The 12,026-nt window shown below is 37.9% G+C and overlaps 1 protein-coding gene across 1 annotated transcript; it reads right to left on the reverse strand.

Annotated features, from left to right (window-relative positions):
• Positions 1–666: 666 nt before the first annotated feature.
• On the reverse strand, positions 667–4,582 carry LOC145998351 (uncharacterized). Its single transcript, XM_083134758.1, has 3 exons — positions 4,571–4,582; positions 907–996; positions 667–807 (listed from the first exon to the last, which is right to left on the reverse strand). The coding sequence occupies exons 1-3, from the start codon at positions 4,580–4,582 to the stop codon at positions 667–669; spliced, it is 243 nt and encodes an 80-aa protein (XP_082990884.1).
• Between the last annotated feature and the right edge of the window lie 7,444 nt (positions 4,583–12,026).

A 12,026-nucleotide genomic window follows, 5' to 3' on the forward strand; every position in this document is an offset into this window, starting at 1 on the left:
AAAGCGCAGTGAAATAGACGGGCTGTAGCATCAGTCACTTAAAACCGACCTTTCGGAAATAAATGCAAACGTTCATACCGAAAGTGACTTGACAAACTGCACGTGCAGTTCGAAAGGTTTCATGTGCTACTGAACGTAAGCTTCCAAGCGAGATATGTGTCACTTGTGGCCTGTCGTGTGTCGCGTCGGTCTGCAAACTCCATACTTCCTCTGTAGACTCATCTCGGAGAGTCATCTGACAGCTGTGGCTTACGTGGAATTCAATAAAAACTGTTCTCAAGTCCTAATGTACAGATCGACATTGAACCCACACACCATTAACACAATAGCAGAACCAGCCAAATGCACCCTCTGTCGTGAATCGATCCCACAACCCTGAATTCGAAGAATTCGTGTAAGGAACAAGATTCAGTACCTATATTATATTGCCGGTAGGAAACAGAAGTGCTCAAATTTAATTTTCACTCCACAAAAACTTAATTTTTGTTTCAAAAATGATAATGCGGGTGTTTTGGTTGTATATACTAAAAGAATAAAATCACACATTACAAAGAGGAAGCTTTTATTGTATACGCTCAGTTATTTAACATTTGGTATGGTATTTTAATCAACATATTGATGTAGAATAACTTAGTCACGAAGTCCCAGTGTTGCCAACTAAATATTTTACAAAATGGCGGCCTTAAAAACGGGAGCGGCTGCATAGGTGGCAACAGCTGGGGCAGCAACAACAGACTTAACAACCGGAACATGGTAGGCAGCAACAACAGGCTTGACAACTGGAGCATGGTAGGCAGCAACAACAGACTTGACAACCGGAGCATGGTAGGCAGCGACAACAGGAGCAGGGGCCAGCAGAGGTGCCGCCTTGACAACTGGAGCTGCCAGGACAGAGCCTGCCTTAACTACTGGAGCGGCGGCGTACGTAGCCACTGCGGGGGCGCCAAGGTAGCCTTGGGCGGCGGCAGCCACGGCTACAAGAGCGAGGAACACAGCCTGAAAAGATAAAAAAGAAGAACAAAAAACGAATCAAGTACCTGTGCCAATAAAGGAACAGCCATAAATACAGTATATCCTTTAGCTTAAAAACGTCCACAATCTTCATGATCTACGCTATCTAAAGACACAGTGTGAATGCCTACCAAAAAGACAAGCAACAACAACCGATCTTAATAGAAGTTATGAAAAAATAAAACTTGGAACTTCTTTCTTACATTGCACTGTAAACAAATTTGAGATTGAAACCAAATTTTGTTCTTTCTGTTTTGATATCTTTGTACATTGTACGTACCTGCGCGCAACCTACATTTGTTCATTTAAATTACTACAATCTTATATATTTGAGTACAAATTCTCACATTTTTAATTAATTCTTACGAAAAAACATAGAAAGCAAGAGTGCAGTTTATCGACCAATCACGCATCTCGATCCATGTATTATGATCGAGTGATCGTGTCAGTTGTTTTCGAATGTCATGTGTCAGCTATAGAAGTATAATGGAATTGTATCTGTTTGTAAGTTGAAATAATATTAAGAGAGAAGGTTTATACAAGAACAGTAATCATTTAACAACGCATAATAAGTAGGACTGAGCCGATACCACTTTGAACCGATACCGATACTTGTATAATTCCACATTTAAAATAACAAAGGATATATATATATATATATATATATATATATATATATATATATATATATATATAAATTATATGTGTGTGTCTGTGTAATTATTATTATCGTTAGGCTACCGAATCAGTTCAATATAATCTCAAACCAAATAGATATATTCACTTCATATTAATTTTTTTATCAGCAACATAGAAAAAATTGTACATAAGTAATGCTTTTGTGAAACTGATCTATTTACCTTGGTACTTTTTTGGCTTGTTTTAATTTTGTTTATTTTATGTTCCTTTCTTTTGTGATTTTAATCTTAGTCTATTGTTTTACTGTTGTTTCTTTATGGTTTAAAATGGCTTCTGCTGTACTGGAAATTTCAATAAATAAATAAATAAATTACATTTTATACGTATGCATTTCTGACGAGGGGCGATGAATAAATTAACCCACCAAACGATGATCTGTTGCAACGATGCATCCCAACTTCACATTTTTTTAAAAGCGACAATCGATCAGATGTTTCAAAATTAGAAAAATATTGAGTGAAGCTAAGAGCAAGGCAATCGTGTGGTCATCGACCTCCTCTCCCCCAATGTTGAAAAATGAGATCATGCCTCTTCAACCTCCTCTAAAACTAAAGGATCACTCTTCCCAAACTAACATTAAATCATTCGTGATTTAATCATTGGCGATTTACCAGCCCCGAACACGACGGCTAAAACTAACAGCAAAGCTGTAATGTGAAACCAATCTCGTCTCTTTTTTGTCCTTTAACAAAGAGAATATAAGGGGAGAATGAAAACTTACCAGTCTCTTGCTTCTATATTAGGCGATTGACTTCAGTACAGTGATATTTCGATATACTTTCGGCAAATGATTTCTAAGAAAAATTAAATGCATAGTTCTATAGCTTGGCGTGGGAGAAAATCCAAACCCATCACTACAGTTTCTAGAAAACTAACTGCCGTCATCTGTCGTTCAAAGAAAATTATTCCCCTGCCGCATTCCTTGTGTCGAAACACGCCTGCTGAAACCCAGTTGGGACAAACAAAAGTCTAAAGTTGGAAGGAAAAGGGGGATTAGCCCAGGTATTTGAATTTCCAGGAAACCCGTACACTATGTCTGAGACACGTCCACCACTTTCATGGGCGATGAATGACCTTTCTGACTGCGGGAGGTCACTAAAGAGAGGGATGTCCGCAAACACTTTGGTGGAAGGATTACCAACAGGTGCATCGTTGGCTTTCGGGACCTCATTGGGGTTATTGTTAAATGAGACCGCATCTGTACGAACAAAGCCTGGTAGACTATGGGGATAATTTCACGTTACCCTTGATTTGCAAGATACTTGACCGCGAGTCTTATCTGCGTACAGATCTTTGTGCCACACACTTGCTGTTCCCGGAAACTTGAGTTCAGGTTCATTTAACACATTATTTTATTTTTCAAAACCAAAGGTTAGTTGGAAAAGGTGAATGAAACTTTGAAATGGAAAAAGACAATTGGTCTCTGGCGACTCAAAAACAATGGTGTCGGCTAGTATCAGTGCAAAAATATCAACCGATACTTACCGATACCGGCTCAGCCCTAATAATAAGTTATACTGTAATCCCGTATTTATAGTAGAGAATATATACTGTATATTAGAATGATATGTAGAATATACATACATAAATTCTGACGATCATGAATAAAAACGAGACAGTCATAGGTACAACAAATACATTGAAGCAAAATTTAAAATGTGGCAAACGAATATTATGTTTATATTTGTAATTTACTCACAAAAATACAGTTTATCCGCAGAATACAAGCAGAGAATATTAAATTGAAATCGAGCTGGAGGCCTCTTCACTATAACATAACATCCTGGCCGTCGGTTAGAAATGAGATGATTTTAAGATTCTATATTTGAAATTTTGTAACATCAGCTTGTTTTTTAATTAATGTTTTTAATATCATATATTTCAACCTACAGCTATATTACATATAAAATAGCAAAGGTTCAGATATAAGAAATTGTCATTGAAACATATGCAATCGTCCTTACGATTCATTAATGCTTATACATGTATTTGTCAATAAGGGTAGAAGGAAAAGCATCGGTAGAGTTCAGTTTGGCAAGATTTGAACCTACGATTCCTTATTGTTGAACCAAGTGTCGAATATTAGATTCCGCTGTGAGAATTCTTATACACACCGACATAGATATTTATTGTTTAGCAGAAATTTTAGATAAAAACTATGAAACAGAAAACAATTACAATGTACCAAAGGGTAAAGGAAGAGTGGAGTAATCTAAAATACCGGGTGTCCCAGAAATCTTTCCCTGATTACAAACTTTATTCATTTCCTCTATATGCAAGGTAGAGATGTGAAAGTGGTGGTATCGGTATCATCGGTATCGGTATCGGTTCAGCCCGTGAAAAGACAAAGAGAGAAAAAAAGAGAGTACAAAGTGGAGAAATAGAGTGGCAGGAAAATAGAAATCAAGGGAGAGAGAATGAGGGAAAGAGAGATATATGTGGGAGGAATAGAGAGAAAAGAGAGAGAAGAAACATAAGAGAAAGGTAGGGAGAAAGATGGATGGAGAGAGAGGAGAGGGAGAAACAGGGTGCAAGAAAGAGAAGAGAGAAATTGGGAAACAAGAGAAAGAAAAGGATAGGAAAAGAGATGGAAAAGAAGAGAGAAAAAGAGAAAAGGAAAGCGACACAAAGAGAAATAGGGAGGCAAGAACATAGAGATCAAGGAAGTGACAGATAGAGAGAAATCAAGAAAAGTAGGGAAAATATGAGTGAATAAAAGAAATATAACATACATGCATATATTCACAAATATAAAAAGGACGTGAAAGAATAAGGGAGAGAAGAAACTCAAGTAGAATGGAAGCAGACTGTGATTTCGGTTCAAAGCAGCTGGAAACGTTTCATCAAGCAGTCCACTTACCAACTTGAACATTGTGAAAAAGAGTGAAACTCCTCACTGTTTCTGCACAGCAATGACACTTCGGTTCAGTTGCCAGTCTCGATGACCACCTGGTCATCATATAGAGGCTGAGTAGCGGGTGGAGCAGGGACCTTGGCCTCCAGGGAGACCTTGCATCAAGGGAAGGAGGCGAGTGTGCAAGGAAAAAGGACGCTCTTGCATCCAGGACAAAAAACTGTCTCGAGTGCTCTGATTTTCCATCCACTTGTTAACAGCGGTCACTTAGCCTTGGCCGAGTTTCCGGACAAAGAAATCATCTTACTTCAACTTCCATGGCTGGAGGAGTGATCAAGCATGTTCCAGTAGAAAGCGCTTGATGCTTTTTCATCAATATTTCTAGCCAGGCTTCTTGGTGTAGTGGTCAGATACGACCTGCGAATTCGTTCTTCAAGTCTGGCTCGCTACGACGCCAGGGCCCCCTGATTCGAATCCCGGCCTGTGTGTTCTTTGCAGGTATTCATCACTTTCATCATATCATCACTCATCCTCGTCGTCGCGATTAGCCAAAAGTGGCAGAAAAACGAGGCGTTTCATCATCATCGTCGCGATTAACTTACATGAAAAACAAAGCGGAGTTGCGTTCACGATACGTAATAGGGGCGTACTAAGCTCTAGAAATTGCCACTAGATTCCGAATTTCTAGGCACAAAAACCTCCCAAGCAGGCAAAGAGTGCTTAAAATTTGTGAAAACAAGGTGTGATAATAAGCAATTTAAATGTAAAAAGATCTATCATTAAAAATGTATTACTTCCGCCGACCTCTGTAGCTAATTGGTTAGCGCAGCGCACTACGATGCCAGAGTGCCAGTTCGAACCTTGGGCTGGCTCTTTGTAAATGTCCATTCATAATTTCATCATATCATCACCCACTTCGCGATTAGCCACAAATGGCAGACAAGTGAAGTAAAATAAACAAAATCAATCATTCAATATTTCGATAAGATAAATAACAGACAATTTCTGTAAATCTACTGGCTAAGAAATTGGAAATTAAAGCAAATGGGTTAAATGAATTGTGCTAGGGTACGAATCGTTATTAATTTAATCGTAAACTTTCATTTTAAAACCTTGCATACATATTTGTTTTTACATTTCCAGTTCCTTTCATCTTTGTTGTCTAATCTGCGGCAAACTTTCTTAATTGCTGGTGTGCGACAAACGCCCAGTTTTATAGTTCATTAACTACAGTAATCAAAAAGATCTTTCTGTTTTCTACCAAAATATTTCAACAGTAATGAGCACATATACTACTGTTTACATTTTAGTGCATTTATCTACAACATATTTGTGAAATAGCAAAATTGAGAGGAAGTCGTAAAACTTCATTAAACGGCGTAATATTTATTTCACTACATTTAGACATCTGACGCTTAATTCTATATATTACTGAAGCAGATGTTAGTTAAAAAGTAAATACTTCATCTTTATACTCCTGATTTCATAATCTCCTACATACGAGGGGCGTTCAAGTCAATCGGGGACTTTTATTTCTTCCAGGTTTAAATAGACGCCTAGGCTGGAGGTTTTGTATGCAGTAGGAACTGGCAACTGTGTGCTGTTACTGGTAGGCGGCGCTCATGTCCCACGCTTCTGCATAGACCGTTATTCAAGATGGCGGACAACAGTGTGAACGTCTACATGGAACAGCGTGTTGTGATGAAGTTTTTAGTGAACGAGGACAGAAAACCTGCTGAAATTTACAGAAGACTTCAGGCTCAGTACGGTCATGAGACACTCTGTCGCAGTAAGACATTTGAATGGTGTAAGCGCTTCAAAGATGGCCGTATCTTTATTACTGACGATCCCGGTCGTGGTGGATCACAGCCCACGGCAGTCATTCCTGGGAACATGTAGCGCGTGGAATGTGCCTTTTTGGATAAACAGGGGATTATTCACGTTGATCTTTTACCCCATGGTGTCACTATCAACAGTGAGTATTACTGACGTGTTCTGCGTGATGTGCATAAGAGTTTACGGAAGAAACGTCCGGGTATCATCACAAAGGGTGTTCTCTTTTTTGCAAGACAATGCACGACCGCATACCGCTCAACGCACATTCCAAACATTCCAGGAAATCGGCTGGTGGATATTACCACCCCCACCCCCTATAGTCCTGACTTAGAGCCAAGTGATTTTCACCTGTTTGGACCCCTGAAGGAATTCCTTGCAGGAAAACATTTCAACACTGATGATGAAGTGAAGAATGCTGTCCTACAATGGTTCCGCCGTAATGATAAATCTCTCTATGCCGAATCATTCCAGGCGTTAGTTAAACGCCGGGATACGTGTATAACTGTAGCAGGAGGTTATGTGGAAAAATAAATCCAGTTACCACACTTTGAAATTTGTTCTTCTATTTCTTAAAAAAAAAAAGTCCCCGATTGACTTGAACGACCCACGTATTTCAATAATACGGACATCGAAATGAGTAGCAACATTCCTTTTCGTTTTAAATAAAGCAATATTGATCGTTACAAATGCTACGTCCACGTAACAAACATTTCAAATCATCTAGATTAACCGTTTCTGAATTGCCCTATTTGTTCAACCACAGATTCATATGTCTGTGGTTTAACACAATCATTTATTGCACTAACATATATCAGAGTTTTGTATTACACAAAACAGCAAAAATTATGTGTAATTTATGATCATATTACGATTATAGGGGAATTCTATTTCGAACTACGTACTGGCTCAATCAAATAAATGGATTTCTCGAAAACGTAGAAGCAGTTGTTTTTTTTTAAAGTCATTAGCCTTTGTAGCGCCGCAGATTGAAACTCCCTTTACGGGAAACAGATCAGAACTACGCCACGGGCGTAGTAATCTACTTCGGATTACATGTGTGAAATTGTCTCTTGTCAGTGAGACCGAAAACGGGGTAGGTTGCCTTTGAAACACTGATGAGGTCGACGTTTGTCTACACTCTCTGAGCGTGGAGCTGTATATTACCTTATAATTTGACACACACACACAGGAGGTATATTACGTAGAACAGTCAATCCATTTGTCACGGTTGTTCATTTTCCCTTCATTTTTGAACTGTACAGTTAGAGTGACTTACTTTTCTTTCCCAGTTTGTCAGGTACCATTTCCGACGACACAATGAGAGATGCAAGGAAGAAATGTTTCCCGAGAGCGACGATAGATGGCAGCGTGCAATATAAATAGGAGCAGAGTTTATTGTAGAAAATTGGAGCGGAGAAGAGTGATTATATATATTATAGTAAATGCAAAATATATAAAGGAAGAGTATAAAAATTATAGAAGGAGTGAATAAAATGTTGTAAATAGCCAAGTAAGATAAATTAGGAATATGCTCAAAAATGAAACAATTAGGAAAGTTAATAAGTGAGCCAATGAATTCAGAAATGTATCCATTTTGATCCTAGTTATCAAAATTTTGATTTAATACCTCTGACGAGAAGAACGTCAGTTTTTTTGGTTGTCTGTCCCTCGGTGGCGCTGTGTCCAATTAGGCGCCCCGAAACACTTATGGTTGCGCTCATTTATTAGACGCACTGGGCCATAGGAAGGCGCTTGCTGTTAGCGATCCTGGGCTATCCCCTTTTGGTCGTTACATAGGAGGTAGTGCTAAGGTCAGTTTAGACGCCCCTAATCCTTCTATAAGTATAGCTTGTGGTGCTGTATAATGCCAAAGGAGCGGGAAAAGCGAGCCGGAAAGGAATATATATTGGAACGAAGAAGACAAGAAGGTGGGGGGGGGGAACTATGCAACCCCCAGTTAGAAGTAATGAGCCGTTGGGTTTACGATATGATATTTCAAAAGAAGAGTAATGACAAAAACCCAGGAGATAAGGAAAGAAAAGATATATAAGGCATAACGTGAAATAGGTCAGATGACGTTATTGGAATTAATGTACATATAACGAAAGATCATATATATATAAGTATTTATACCCACGACACGAAAAGAGTGTAGCATGTTGTAACAGAAACAGAAATAGTACATCAATAACTTCTTGCAGACAAACTTACATGAACTAAAATAAAATCTTATTAGATACACTAAAGTTGCTGACCAAGGCAGTTTGTTAATATTTAAAAACACTTTACAAGTAAGGTTTCTACTCTCTATCAGGGTCTTCCTCAGACTAACAACTAAACTAAAATGATGTTTGTGTATTTCATCATTTTAGTCTAGTTCTTTGTCTGAGGAAGACCCTGGTAGAGGTTAGAAACCTTACTTGTAAAGTGTTTTTAAATCTTAATAAACTGCCTTGGTCAGCAACTTTAGTGCTTTTAATTTGGAAACAAGGCTTAATTATATTAACCTTATTAGATAAATTGAAAGAAATAGTCTTTTAAGGGTGTTTCTAAATTTGTGAACTATCTTTGTAGGTGGAAACCTTGAAATAAAAAACTCTGCTCCCTGAATTAACCTTATTCATTGAAATGTATATTGTATTATGCACAAAGAACTAAAGTAAATCTTTAACGTTTTTATTTTTAAAAATATTCTTAAATTCGATGTTAAACAAGAAATACTGTGTCACGGGCTTGTTACGGATGATCCACAAAATTCAAGTTTAAAACCAAACGGACATGCTAAAATCAAAAGTGAAACAATAAACTCATTGCATCCATACAATTTCATAACTTTAAAAGGTGTTAAACTAAAGAAATCTATTTAATTAAGAAAAAATCAATATTCCCGCTTTTCATTGATTTGCTCAGATTTTTAAGCGGCCGGGACTGGAACATTTGTCTCTGGCATGCAGTGCCTACATGGATAAGCAGAGTTTCATGTGTAGATAATTTGCGAGCGTTACTCTGCACAAAGATTACAAATTACCAAATAACTAAATAGAATAACCAAATTTAGTAAAGGCTACATTCTTTTGGTTTGGGGTTACCAATTAAACTTATACACACACATATACACCACACAACTACAACAACCTTTTTACGCGCAAAATCGATAATAATTATAGTTTTGGAACTTATTAATACGTGTTAAGTGATTCTTCCTGACTATTACAAATAAATGTATTCTCCGCGAAGCCATCATATCACTGAGCAAAAACAGGTGTATTTATTGAGAATGAGATAATGGAGTATATTTATGCCTTCATGTTTATCCCCCAAATAAATAACAGAAATACAGTGGGTTTCAAAAAAATTGATACCATTACAGATGCAAATATCTCAGTAACTACATACCACGGTAAAGGAAACTACACAGGTGTAATGCTCAACTCAATAAGATTTATGAATAAAAAATTGAATAAGAAATTCAAAGGTATGCGGATGTCACAAATGATTGTTCACAAGTGTTCAATATAAGCCTGTGGCACGGCACACGTCAAGTCGATAGTCCAAAGACGCTGCAGCATGTCTGCGTTAAAAGTCTCCCGTGCGGCGGTGATTCTCTGGTGGAGATCCTCTTAGGCTTCTAGGAAGAGAGGGGGACACAGACAAGTCCCTTCACATAGCCCCAGAATAAAAAAATCACAAGGGGTCAGGTGTGCTGAACGACATATCGACACAGAATTACTTGCGCATTCGCCTGTTGTCTGTCTTTTAGGCCTGGACGAGCTGCAGCCTGCAGGTACATTCGCAAGAGTTTCTTTGCAACACGCCAAACTGTCCTGGGAGGAATCTAGTTTTCCTGCCTTGCTCTTCTTATGGACCCAAATGTGTCCCGACCCCGCCTGGCCATCTCGTCCGATACTGGTGGACGTCCAGATCATTTTGTCCTCTCCACAGGCAGCTTGAACTTTTTGTGCCATGTGCATTTCTTGGCAAATTCCCTCACAAATGCTAGGTGCACAGTCTTGTTCGACTGTGTTCGAGCATACTCTAACAAACAAAATTTATTTTATTTTCCAGAGAATGGCATGTCTATACCAGTAAAGACAGAAACATACCACATTACACATTGACTTTCTAGATGTGTCTACACACACTGTTAAATTCTCATATCGTTTGCACGAGAACTGATAACGTTATTAGATTTCGAAATTATATCAAATTTATTGAAATACCCAGTAATTAGAATTTATACAAAACTACATGAAACTTACTTCCTGCGTTATCTAATGTAATAATTTCTCTTAGGTTAACTTGGTTCATATTTGAGTTCTGTTCGTAATAACACAGAACTGAAAAAATGTGAACATGATAAAATAAACTTTATATATTGTGTTAGTATTAAAGTTCAAGTGATATAAAATATTTCATTGACATGTTCCAGAATCGTGAGGATAGTGACAAGCTTCATAGGGCTGTTCAATGTGATTTATCACTCAACTTTGAGAAATATACAATGTTGTATGTGACGCCACAGTGTACAAGCAAATTTATTGCGTAATGTAATTTTTTAAAGGGTACGGGATTACGTTAAATATTCTTGCTTCTATATTCTCAAAACTAAACTAATAAATGTTGAATGTTAATTTTTTTATATCATCAGCAAAAAAAAAAAATATCACTTACAATTTAATGGATGCATGTTCAACGAGTTCATTTATTCCGAATAACGTAACTACAAAAGAAACTCACAGTTACTTCTTAGGTTACGGTTTACTGTAGCCAGTGAGTTCTCCTCACGCCTCAACACCCCTTAAAATGTTTCACAATGGCCCAAATTATCGACATTTTAGCTTTAAATGTACCACTACACCCCCTAATTGCAAACCCCACAGCTGGAAAATTCTGGATAAAGCCCCGACTATGGAGGAGTTAAAATTTGATTTGATTTGACTTTATTAACAGAAATGTTAATGGAGACTGGACCTACAGTTTACGGTGGGATACGAACCAGTATGTGCCTCCACCGAGTATCGAACCCGGGACCCCTTGATTACATGGCGATGACGTTACCACTATGTCATCGAGGAGGCTGGGGTCACATTACGAAAGAGTAACTGTACGCAGAGAGAAAAGTTAGTTTGGAACCAAATACTTGTTTAAATAGCCGACAAAAATACAGTTACTAAACCATTTATTCAAAATTACCAAATTTAGTAAAAGCTATACCAAATCCTTTGTTTGCTGTTATCTAAAAGCATAACCAAACTTTTTTTTTGTTAATTCAGAAAAATCGGTTTACTGTATAACTTATTTCCTTTTTGAACAAGGTAATTGTCATTGACTTCAAAGGACTGGCACATCTGTACAGTGGCGGCGATTGGGTGTCAAAACTAGGGAGGGCGGCAAAGACAGTTTATTTTTTCTTGTTAGACAAGATTTGCGGAGGCAAAAAGTGGGAGGGCAACTGCCACCCTGCCCCTGCTAAACGCCGCTACTGAATCTGAACCAGAAACCTTTCTGAAATCTCGTGCACTTCGATCTGAAAGAATTGTGGTTGCTCTGAAGGCGATAGAAGTCCCATTTGCACATATTTTACCAGAAGAGAAAAGGGATAACGTATAGGTCGTATTATGTTGTA

The sequence above is a fragment of the Lepisma saccharinum genome, chromosome 14 (assembly GCF_977018435.1).
Source record: "Lepisma saccharinum chromosome 14, izLepSacc3.1, whole genome shotgun sequence".
In the NCBI taxonomy this organism is placed as follows: domain Eukaryota; kingdom Metazoa; phylum Arthropoda; class Insecta; order Zygentoma; family Lepismatidae; genus Lepisma; species Lepisma saccharinum.